Here is a 12,037-nt window from a genome sequence, read left to right as displayed (position 1 = left end):
ATTCAGCACAAGCCAAGGGCCAGCACCTCCACCTAGCGACCATCAGGGGGCGCCATCACACTCCTGCCCACTCAGTCTCTCCGGTCTTGAGGAACGTGTTGAGCTTGTAAATGTGCGCGTGGGGCGTGTGTTTTCAAGGGGGAGAGAGAAAATGACTCTGAAAATTACCATGTTGTTTATTTTCCGAGGAAAGTATTCTTACAGTGCCTGGAAAAGACTGAATGGTCTCAGACAAGGGGGGTAAGACTGATCAATATCTAATCAGAGGGAGGAGGAAGAGGTGTTTGTGCGCAGCAGACAAACACATACAACTCTGCCGCCCATCCACAGATTACAAAGAACAACATGAGATATATATGAGGAGAACAACAGAGATATTAGGATTCGATAAACCCAATCCTTACTTCTAAATCCACTCGGTGTGAGAAATCAGAACATGATGTGCAGTTCATGACATTTCAGTTTCACATTATTGACTCTGACCTCCATTTCAAATCAACACTGAAGTCAAAATTGACCCCCGTTTACTTTCTAAATGCAGGTTTCTGGTCTTATTGTGAACGATTGATTGGTGCATGTTATTGCAAAAACAACTTTTCTGTAAAGTGTAATCATTTGCTCCATCGCTAAAAAAGACTTTAGTTTTTCCAAGCCCACTTATTTTTCCTTTTTTTTATTTTTATGATACCTAGTGTGATATACATGTCGGTTCAAAAGTTTGAGGTCAGTGAGAAATTAATACTTTTTTTCAGGAAGGGTGCGTTTAATAGATCAGAAGTGACAGTAAAGACATTTTAAATGATTTCTATTTCAAATAAATGCGGTTCTTTTGAACTTTCTATTCATCAAAGAATCCTAAAAAAATAAATAAATCACGGTTTCCACCAAAATATTAAACAGCACAACTCTTTTCAACATTGATAGTAATAAGAAATGTTTCTCGGGCATCAAATCAGCATATTTGAATGATTTCTGAAGGATCATGTGACAATGTGAATAAATTACATTTTAAAATATATCCAAATGTAAAACACTAATTTTAAATTGCAATAATATTTCACAATAATTATAACTCTTTTACTGTAGCCTTTACTGTATAACTCTTTTACTGTATGTTTTTTAAACACATAAAACCCCAAACTTTTGAATGGTAGTGTATACCATGCACTGAAATTCATGTAGAATGGTTTTATGTGGTACTTTAAGGTACTTTACAGTACGTCAAAAAATATGATACAAGGTACTTTTTTTTCTGAATCATGCTATACTGCCACAGTCCTTTCACAGTTTGGTAAATATATCAATATTAGATTTATTAGATGCCAGCCAATAGTTGCTAGCTGACTGCTTTCTGGCAATGCTATACTGATATAGGTCTCTCATTCAAATGTAATTGTGTAAATCGTTTTTGCCCATATATAACTGAGCTAGTTTTGGAAAATCAGAATGCTTGCCACTAATAACCTTTGCTGAAATATTGTCTGTATGCAACCTCAAACTTCTGTTCTGAGCGCACTAGCACTTAGTCTTATGATGTACTTTAGTTCAACATAAGCATCAAGATAGTGTGGACCATTTCTCCATCTGCTATCACAACCCAGTCTCACGGCAGTTCGTGACATAGTCACGAAATTTAATCTATTGATTCGTGTTCGTGGACACGATTTTCCCCATTTTTTCGTGTCACTCAGCACGACTTTCAATCTAATGTATTTCAATGGGACGTATTTTTCGTGCCTGCACCACGTTTTTCTTTCGAGAGCACAGTATTGTTTTTTTTCTCAATTGTTATTCATTTTGCAAACTTTAAGAGCTACATTACTCAATATTTAATCAATAGATTTTAATCCTCGTTTTTATTGCTTTATATTCGGTAGGCTACTCAACATTAATCTATTTATTCGTGTCCAAGGGCACAAATATCCTTATTTTTTTCGTGTCACTCAGCACGACATTCAATGTATTTCAATGGGACGTATTTTTCGTGCTTGCACGTCTTTCTTTCGAGAACACACTATTTTTTTTCTCAAATGTTTGGCTATTCCTTTTGCAAAATTTAAGGGCTACATTGCTCAACATTTAATCAGGAGATTTTAATCCTCGTTGTATTGTAGCCTATTCGGTAGGCTACTCAACACGAATTTATTCGTGTCCAAAGGCATTTCATTTTTTTCGTGTCACTCAGCACGACTTTCAATCTAATGTATTTCAATGGGGCGTATTTTTCGTGCTTGCACCACGTTTTTCTTTCGAGAGTTGTTTTTTCTCAATTGGTATTCATTTTGCCAACTTTAAGGGCTACATTACACAACATTTAATCAGGAGATTTTAATCCTTGTTTTTATTGCTTTATATTCGGTATAGGCTACTCAACATGAATCTATTTATTAGTGTCCATGGGCTCAAATTTTCTTCTTTTTTTCGTGTCATTCAGCACGACTTTCAATCCAATGTATTTCAATGGGACGTATTTTTCGTGCCTGCACCACGTTTTTTTTTCGAGAGCACCGTATTGTTTTTTCTCAATTGTTATTAATTTTGCAGACTTTAAGGGCTACATTACACAACATTTAATCAGGTGATTTTAATCCTCGTTTTTATTGCTTTATATTCGGTATAGGCTACTCAACATGAATCTATTGATTCGTGTTCATAGGCACGAATTTCCTTCTTTTTTTCGTGTCACTCAGCACGACTTTCAATCTAATGTATTTCAATGGGACGTATTTTTCGTGCCTGCACCACGTTTTTTTTCGAGAGCACGGTAGGCTATTGTTTTTTCTCAATTGTTATTAATTTTGCAGACTTTAAGGGCTACATTACTCAACATTTAATCAGGTGATTTCAATCCTCGTTTTTATTACTTTATATTCGGTATAGGCTACTCAACACAAATTGATTCGTGTCCATGGGCACGAATTTCCTTCCTTTTTTCGTGTCACTCAGCACGACTTTCAATCTAATGTATTTCAATGGGACGTCTTTTTCGTGCCTGCACCACGTTTTTCTTTCAAAACACAGTATTGTTATTTTTATTTTTTTTTGTGATTCATTTAGAAAACTTTAGGGGCTACTTTGCCCATCATTTAATCAGGAGATTTTAATCCTTGTTTTATTGCTTTTTAAATTATAATCGGTAGGCTACTCAACATTGTAAACCATCGTCAGTGCTTCCTTACATTAAAAAAATATGTATATTATTCCTGAATGCGAGTGCAAAGTTGAGTTACGGCTATTGCTTCTAAATATTCCTGTTTCTTTGCTGAAAAATACCGGTTTTCCATCGGTTTGGCGTGTCAAATCTAACAGTAACTACATTTCCCACGAGCCTTATCGACCGTTACTATGGATGACGACAGATAAAACTGAGGACCCGCCACCGATTCTCTTTTAATGATATCCTCATCTTTTTTCAACACACACGCGAAAGTGTGCTTGATAATTCAACAATACTATGTGTTATGGCCATCAGTTTTATTTGTTTCCAGTATTACCCATGATCATCAGCTTCCGTTGCTATGGAGACGGAGCCAGCCCGCCCTGTAATTGGGTGATTTCTTCAGTGATTTCTCATTGCGCTCAAACCACTTTCCAGGTAAGTTGCTAGGCTCATTCGTACGTAACGATCACGTTTTGCTATAAATAATTGATGCATTTGCCATATTAGATTCACATGATTTACACGTTAGGGCAACGAATTAAAGCCCGTCCAAGGTTTGCTCATTATCAGAAAAAAATCCTGTGAAATTAGGCTTGCTAAATGGATAGCCAACTTCAACATGCTAACTCTAACGTTAGTTATCTAAAATATGTAATTTTCTCTCGATCATCGTGGTTCACCCACAGTGTCACTGTAATGTGTCAGTAATAACAATATTATCACTTGGTCTAAACTTATACTGCACATAACGCTGCCTTTTAATCTGGGATGTCGAACCCCAGGCACATGTTACGCGCGCGCGCCTTTAAAAAAAAATTACGCGCACAGGAAATAGGAGCAACGTGAATCTGTATTTATTTATTTTAAGTATTTATAAGAAAATGGGAATCACTCACTATTAGGGTCATTAATAGGGTACATAAACACTACATAATCAACATTTTCTGTTGTTCTCCATGCAGATCCTGTCAAACACATCACCTGTCCGAACCTATAGCCACACCTGATTTCAAAACCCAAAGGCACTTTTAAGAGCCAACCTCAATCTCTTCTTTATTTTCTATATCTCACATTCTCTCTGTTCTCAATATCTATATTTCTCTCTCCATCTATCTCACAGTCTTTATCTATTGCTCGTTCTTTTCTCTCTGTCTGTCTTTGTCTACTTGTCTCTTATCCATCTTTGTCTGTCTGTCTGTCTGTCTGTCTGTCTGTATCTGACTGTTATAATGCCGGGGGGGTCTACAAAAAAGAACTGCCCTTTTTGTCAGGGCATTTTATTTTGTGCACAAAAGGTCTGTTCACACTGTAAAAAGGAGCAACCTCAGAAGCAGCGCCTCAAGAAGAAGCTTCAGAGGTTTGATGAGAAGCGAGATGAATGGGTGGTTGGTCGTAAGAAAAACCACAACATTGCATCCATCAAGGATGAAGCCAATATCCTGGTACGTACAATTTCATACATGACATTAAACTTTCCAGATCATCTAGGAAGTACATTCAGTGGTACCATTTGTTATTAAGTGAGCATGCCAGCGCAAGGTCAGAAAGACAGTATTTTTTGCCAATATAGATAAAGTTAAATTATTTTTTTCTAATGATACTTTGTCCTCCCTGTGTCATCAGAACTAATTTAAAAGTACAATTTAACTATCAAATTTGAAGGTAGATGTAATTGTGATTTTTAGTTTTTATTTTAGTGGTAGGCTAATACCCTAAAGTAAACACATCTTCACCATAACACATCACAGACCTTAATGATCTACCAGAGCAAAATTTGAACACACAGCAAATATAATTGATACTCAGGAATTCTTGAGTTCATAACAAATACAGGCATGTATTGTGACAGAATTGCAATATAATAATCAAACTTTCTTATCGAGTGGATGAGAAATAACAAATGAACTGCATTCATACTGTACTACTCAAAACAACAATGTGCACGTGTCTACTGTAAATATGTGCAGCATTCACCCATTTGGTCATGTTATCACTAAGGTTCTGCCTTTTTAAAATAAATCTTTAGATTGTCATTGTCCAGTTGCACAATGGCTACATAATCTTATCAACGTAGGTGCAAAACCCAAGCTCCTAATATTACAAAAAGTTATATTTTAACCTTATTTTCTATATATATTTGTTTTTTTTGCTTCTACTGTATGAGCCTTCCTGTTTGCACATACTTGGTTTTACAAAAGCAAAACTCACTATTAGGTTAAAAATCCTGAATGGCAGTAACCTGGATGCTGTCATTAATAATGTTATATTTTCTTAATAATTAATATTCCTAGTTATTTTTTATGTTGTTTTTCTATTTCATTAAACAGCAAAAATACACAATGTTGTCATTGCAGCTTGAGAAACTCCATGCCATTGGATACAAGCCAGTTCTGCTTCTTGGAAAGGAGACCAAAAAAAAAGAAATGAAGTGTGAAATATTAACCCCTCGCTGCACCCTCTCCGCCTATGCCCAGGACTACCTTCAGAAGATAGGTTCATTTTATGAATACCTTTGTGAAGGTGAGATGCATGCACTGTATCTTAAAGTCACAGTTCACAATTTGTGTTGAGAGCGCAAAAGATTTTATTATCTTAAAGGAGATTTAACATTGAGCTTAATTTTTTGTAAATCACAAAAATCTGGACATACTAATTGAACACATGAAATTCGCAAAGACACGTTTTGGTTACTGGGTCAATGAATTAAATGATAATATATATATATATATATATATATATATATATATATATATATATATATATATATATATATATATATATATATATATATATATATATATATATATATATATATATATATATTCAATAAAACAATATCAAGGACGGCGCTAAAATGTAGAGCATTACCAGAAATAACACAAAGAAAAAGAAAACAATCAAATGTTGGCTGGATACACCAAAAACTTACACTGCTACTAACTTTGAGGCATAACCCAGACTGTAAACAAACATTATACTTGTCATTTTTTGAATAGATATTATGAGCAGTTTGGGTTTTATTTTCCCGACTTAAAGATATATTGTATTGGTTATAGTCATTGGAAATCAATCAAATATATTGCAGATATCTAATACATCCAGTTGACACTCAATAGTTCTCCTGCAATCAAAAGTGCCTTCAAATCTGGTTGGGCAAAATTTGGACTAGGCCTATATGATTCAAACAGATTAAAACTTAAAACAGGTACAGATCAAGCTTATGGTTAACCTCTATGTTTTAAATAAGCAAAACACAACACTTGTTTAACTTGCACAGGTTGGACCCAGGATTCCAGTGGCAATGATGATCAGCTGATTACGCTGCATCTCACACCCTGTGACCCATTGGAGAACAAGCAACCGGAAGAAGGTGAGCAGGCGAGCCCCGTGGAGGGGCAGGTGGATCAGGCGAGCCCCGTGGAGGGGCAGGTGGAGCAGGCGAGCCCCGTGGAGGGGCAGGTGGAGCAGGCGAGCCCCGTGGAGGGGCAGGTGGAGCAGGCGAGCCCCGTGGAGGGGCAGGTGGAGCAGGCGAGCCCCGTGGAGGGGCAGGTGGAGCAGGCGAGCCCCGTGGAGGGGCAGGTGGAGCAGACGAGCCCCGTGGAGGGGCAGGTGGAGCAGACGAGCCCTGTGGAGGGGCAGGTGGAGCAGACGAGCCCTGTGGAGGGGCAGGTGGAGCAGACGAGCCCTGTGGAGGGGCAGGTGGAGCAGACGAGCCCTGTGGAGGGGCAGGTGGAGCAGACGAGCCCAATGGAGGGGCAAGGTAATTAGAACAAATTTAAAGAGTTACAGTTTATATTTGTAAAGGCCTAAAGTGTTTGACCAATGGGTTACCTTGAATTTACTTGACTTCCAGTTTATTTCCCCCATAGAGCTTGATGCAGGTTAGGGCTCTTTTCAGCATCGACATTGCAATGTGTGCATGTGAAATAGTCACAATGCAGGATGCATGATGTCAAGTAGGGGAAATGAACTCAAACACACCATGCTATAACTTTTTTGCTGGTTGATAAATTAAAACTCACAAGGTTCTCATTTTCCATGGATAATCTGCTAGAAAAGTTGATCTGATATTACATAATTAGATGGTCTATCCGATTCTGTACTAGGGCTTTTGGAAGGAATTTTGTGAGTCTATTATAAATCTAAAAGTAAAAAAAAATGCTACTAATCGAATGCTGAAATTACTTGGCCAAAATTAAAGATTAAAGATATTAGGATAATTTGAATATTCAAAATAATTGGGAATGTCAGTGTCCCATGCACACTAAACTTGAAGGCAACATATCTCAATTTATCAGATTGCTATGAAATTTGATGAGCACATTTCATGCTCACAACCACACCACCATTTTCCCACCCCTTGCGTTCCTTGATCAAGTCAGCGAAGGATCAGCTCTTGTTGAAACAAATTAGGATTATCACAAACAGGATGGACATAAGCGAGAAAGTGAAACACGTGGAGTAAATGGAGCAACCTTAATTCAATCGCAATAAGACTACATGTACTTTACACCTATTAATACATGTACTGCCACACTTGTGCGACGTTGTGGTCTTTCAGTATTTTAAATAATAAGTTAAAGATTTATTTGGTATATGAGTAATTTTCTTTCTCCAAACCCATTGCTGTCTTCACAGGGTCAGCCAGGGGCACAGTTGCAAGTCGCAAAAAGAAAAAGTCAGGTATGTAAATAATGTTTGTTGGGTAATTATTGGTGGTTCTGATAACTGTTACCATAGCTCATTAGTCAAGCAGATTCTCTTAAAGGGTTAGTTCACCCAAAAATGAAAATTCTGTCAGTAATTACTCTCCCTCATGTTGTTCCAACATTCATGTTTACCTCGAAGCTAATACTCCCGCTAGCATACAATAGCCACATTAGCAGTTAGCTGCTGTTTGTTACACACAGTAGAGCAATAAAAACACAGTCTTAAGGCCCGTTCACACCAAGGATGATAACTATAAAGATAACGATAAAGATATAATTCTAAAAATCGTTCTCCATATTAAAGAATAACAGAGTTCACACCACAACTATAACGATAAAGATATGAGGAACGATATCATAGGGATCACTTTCAGAACGATTTTTTTCCAGCTGTCGAACGATAAAACACTGACAGCCAATCAGAATCCATTCTAATTTAAAGGTCTCGCGCATTTAAAATGGATCTGGATCATCCGGGCGCGCGCGTGCTTAGAATAAAAAGTCCGTTATCGGTCGCTGGTGTGGACACATATATAGTTATCTTTATCGTTATCTTTATAGTTATCGTGCTTGGTGTGAACGGGCCTTTACCGTTTCAATTGCAGGCAAGTCTCTGATTGTTGAAAATGGCCCCTTTTTCCCGAGCTTCGATGCCAACTTCGCCTGATATTGCCCCAAATTTGTGAAGGATTCCGGCGTAAAATGTTTAGTTAGCACAGACACCAAACGTTAAGCCAGTGGGAAGGGTTGTAGGAACCGCGTCATTAAAAATGAATTTAATCCACTGGTCCCTGATAGCTAGGTCCGTTCTTGGTAGAGAAAACACATTTACATGTTGATTCTGGCAGTCAACAACAGAGCAACTCACGTGTGCACTACGTTTCTGCATCTTTCGCGACTGAATTGAATATGAGGGGGTAAGGGGCAGGGCAGGCTTCCCGCGGCATAGGTCTGCGGTGTCCATATATGGTATATCCTGCCCCGTCATGACGTCAAGTCGGGGCTGAAATTAAAATCTCGTATTTGAGTGCGCGTGCACGCTTGCTGGTTGATGAATCCTGGGGTAAACAAACGCTTCACTTTTAAATATCGGCTTCCCGGCCAGTGTATAATCGTTAGGCAATCATAACATACATTGATTCTCGTGGAAAAGTGAAAATTACAGGTTATGACTCCTTTAAGATTGAGCAACTGGAGTCACTTGGACTATATTAACAATCTCTTTAATACATTTTCTGGGCCAGCAAGTTTCAATCCCTTAGTAGCCTATGGAAATGTGATCCAGCTCTCAGATTTAATCAAAAATATCTTAATTTGTGATCCGAAGATGAACGAAGGTCTTACGGGGTTGGAAGAACAACATGAGGGTGAGTAATTACTGACAGAATTTTCATATTTGGGTGAACTAACCCTTTAAGTAAATAAATGAATTACGCAAATAGAATTTAAAGGGGACCTATTATGCTAATTTCCAGTTCTATATTTTTGTTCTGATAGTCCACTAGAGTAGCTTTGCATTATCCTTAAAAAAAAATCCTTATTTATCTTGAACTGGTCCTTTATGCAGACCCTGTCTGAAACGAGTCGTTTTAGATGGAGTATTCTATAAGCCTACTATGATTACTATTCTAATGAGCCTCAGCCTGCATGTCATGTAAAATGTGGAGCCAAATATAAACAGCGTGTTTGCAGACACATTAACTGAAATAGAGGATGGTCTTTTTCCATATTTCAGGGGTCTCTACTCTCTAGACACACCAGGGAGTCAGGGACACATATTTATGTTGAAAAGACATTACAAAGTGCATTTTGTCTAATTAATGTAAATGTGTTTTTTTGTTTTTTGTTTTTTCTCACAGGGGGACCAAGGCATATGCCGGAAAGGAAAAGGTCACAAAAGAGTAAGTGCATTGCATGTAAATGCAATGATTGATACTTTGCTATACATTGCAACTTTTACCCCGGTTTATTTGCTATAGTTCCATTGCTTTTTTTTAACTACTTAAAACAGACAATTAGTCAAAATTTTATTTATTTATTTAATCATTTAGCAAAAGCTTTTATCCAAAGCGACTTAGCGACCCGCAACAGGGCAACAATATGTAAATGTCTTGACCAGTCCAGCTAGTCCAGCGTAGCACACATAACCATGATTATTCATAATAGATATAGAATAGTAATAATAATAATAATAATAATAATAGTAGTACATAATAGTAATAGTGAGATTAGTACAATTGACAACCTATAAAATCCAACAGGCTTAATTAGTCTAATTTGACCAAAATGCATTGTAGTAGTAGAAGCAGCAGCAGTGGAGTATTCTCAGTTGTGAGCTGTGGCTTAGCAGTAGTATGGTTATTCAAGCAAGCATACCACATTGGAAATTAGTGATTTGGTTCCATGGTACATGTTTTGATTAGTGATAAACATCACTTGTTGTCATCCTTGCAAGTCTGCTCCCTACTTAAAGGGATACTCCACTTTTTTTGGAAATAGGCTCATTTTACAACTCCCCCATAGTTGTACAGTCAAAATACAGTAATATGTAGCAGCGCCTGAAAATGGTCGACCCTAGTCTACCGAGCTGGGGACTATTTTCAGGCGCTGCGTCATATCATTACGTCTGCTGGACTCATGGTACGGCAGCAAAGTTTCTTGATTATTACGCAGGAATGAGAGTATAGTTCCTAGCCATATCAGCCTAGAAAATCACAAAGTGATTCATAGTTGTAAGTCTTCATAGTTGTGTTTATTTTGTTCCTAAACTAACTAATAAGTATTTGAAACGTGTTTTTGTTCACAGATTGCTCCTACCACACTCGCCTAGAGGCTTTCCCCATCAGGAGTGTAGTAAGAGAAAGAGTGAGAAAGGTTAGACAGTCATAAAGGAACTGCAGAGTGTAGGCAGTATGCAGAGTGCAATATAGGATTTAGAAACTTCCTTGTGAGTTGGCAAATACATATTACAGTATACATACCATAATTGTTAGGTAGATGCTTTTTATGTGTTTGGTCTTTTTTGAATTACAGTTTAGAAAGGAGTGTCTACTGAAAATAATGACCCATTGTATCAATGAAACTCAGTGCCTATAACCAGACATAATAGCCTTATGCTAAGAATGGAATTATTTATTTATTTTTCTTGATAGGGCAAAGCAGAAATGTTGGTTGACTGGGAGCCCTGTCCAGTATGGTAAGTATTTCTCTGTTCTTCTGCTTTATGAATTAGAGATAGGGGGGTTGGCTACAATACTTTTTCTATTAATCCGTTCTGTTTCAGATTAAACAAGCATTATAACAAGTGTAAAGCACACATCATTACAGAACTATAACAGTTTCATTTTCCATCTATGAAGGACCACCACCATTAATGCATGCATGAAGGTGGTGGTCCTTCATAGATGGAAAATTAAACTGTTATTCCCTAAAAATTCCCTTCTGTTTTTAGTGGTGAGCAGTGGGCCCAGTCCTGGCAGCCAAAGGATTCTCTCCGAAATAATGAAAATAAATAAAATGTATGTTTTGAACTCCATTTTGGTTTCAGCGTATTTATTCAATTGTTTCTGTTTTGCATTTGAAGTCGTATCTCATCTTTCTGTAGTAATGAAAAGGTGAAAATCTCCAAGAATGTGACCTGGAGTTTAATCTCGAGAGGGCTGTACTAGAAATGTACTTAATCCAACTGAATTTTCTTCTTCAGATGTTATTCAAAAGCATGTTTTCATATTTCATGATTATACATTGCACTTTTATTTTATTACAGTTGACGCGTAACTTGATTTCATGTTCTGTTGTCTGTGCTTTTCAAAGTTCACTTAACCTCACTGTGCACTGTTAAGAAATACAGCCTTATGGCTTGTTTGACATGAAGCTTAAATATGAAGTTCAACAAATAAGACTGACCTTCTTTATACTCACTCATTACTTTATATCTTTTACATTCTCTCTCACTCTCTTCTACTCCAAACTCATCAGCTGACTGGGCGTTTTACGTCTTAAACCAAATGTATTTTCTTCTCAACCCTCTTGAGCCAATCGTGTCATAGGTCCCTCCGCTGTGCTCATCAGGAGAAGAGCTCCACATTCATCCAGATCTCAGCATTGCTACTCACCCCTTCACCACCACCAGTGTCGGCTCCATGTAGGGGATATCCCTCTTCATATC

At 37.5% G+C, this 12,037-nt stretch overlaps 1 protein-coding gene across 2 annotated transcripts; it reads left to right on the top strand.

Moving 5' to 3' along the window:
• The first annotated feature begins 2,910 nt into the window (after positions 1 to 2,910).
• Positions 2,911 to 11,509, top strand: LOC308688121 (uncharacterized protein). 2 transcript variants are annotated; one of them, XM_081361024.1, is made up of 9 exons: positions 2,911 to 3,595; positions 4,123 to 4,602; positions 5,515 to 5,680; positions 6,438 to 6,920; positions 7,799 to 7,843; positions 9,729 to 9,770; positions 10,676 to 10,743; positions 11,022 to 11,065; positions 11,321 to 11,509. In XM_081361024.1, the coding sequence occupies exons 2-9, from the start codon at positions 4,390 to 4,392 to the stop codon at positions 11,382 to 11,384; spliced, it is 1,125 nt and encodes a 374-aa protein (XP_081217150.1). In that variant the 5' UTR covers positions 2,911 to 3,595; positions 4,123 to 4,389; the 3' UTR covers positions 11,385 to 11,509. The 2 variants fall into 2 exon arrangements, with proteins under 2 accessions (XP_081217150.1, XP_081217151.1); XM_081361025.1 differs by lacking the exon at positions 10,676 to 10,743 and having other exon boundaries at positions 11,321 to 11,403.
• Positions 11,510 to 12,037: the final 528 nt, after the last annotated feature.

The sequence above is a fragment of the Scardinius erythrophthalmus genome (genome assembly GCF_964197995.2).
Source record: "Scardinius erythrophthalmus genome assembly, chromosome: 3".
Taxonomy (NCBI): Eukaryota; Metazoa; Chordata; class Actinopteri; order Cypriniformes; family Leuciscidae; genus Scardinius; species Scardinius erythrophthalmus.
Note: the sequence above shows the minus strand (reverse complement) of the source record. Positions and strands in the feature narration are given on the sequence as shown.

What these genes read in the sequence shown, in the direction of transcription:
- LOC308688121 (XM_081361024.1), top strand. Translation starts at nt 4,390, where the DNA reads ATGCCGGGGGGGTCTACAAAAAAGAACTGCCCTTTTTGTCAGGGCATT. An exon ending in AGGATGAAGCCAATATCCTG is followed by an intron (nt 4,603 to 5,514) that starts GTACGTACAATT and finishes TTGTCATTGCAG; the next exon opens with CTTGAGAAACTCCATGCCAT. An exon ending in TCGCAAAAAGAAAAAGTCAG is followed by an intron (nt 7,844 to 9,728) that starts GTATGTAAATAA and finishes TTTTTCTCACAG; the next exon opens with GGGGACCAAGGCATATGCCG.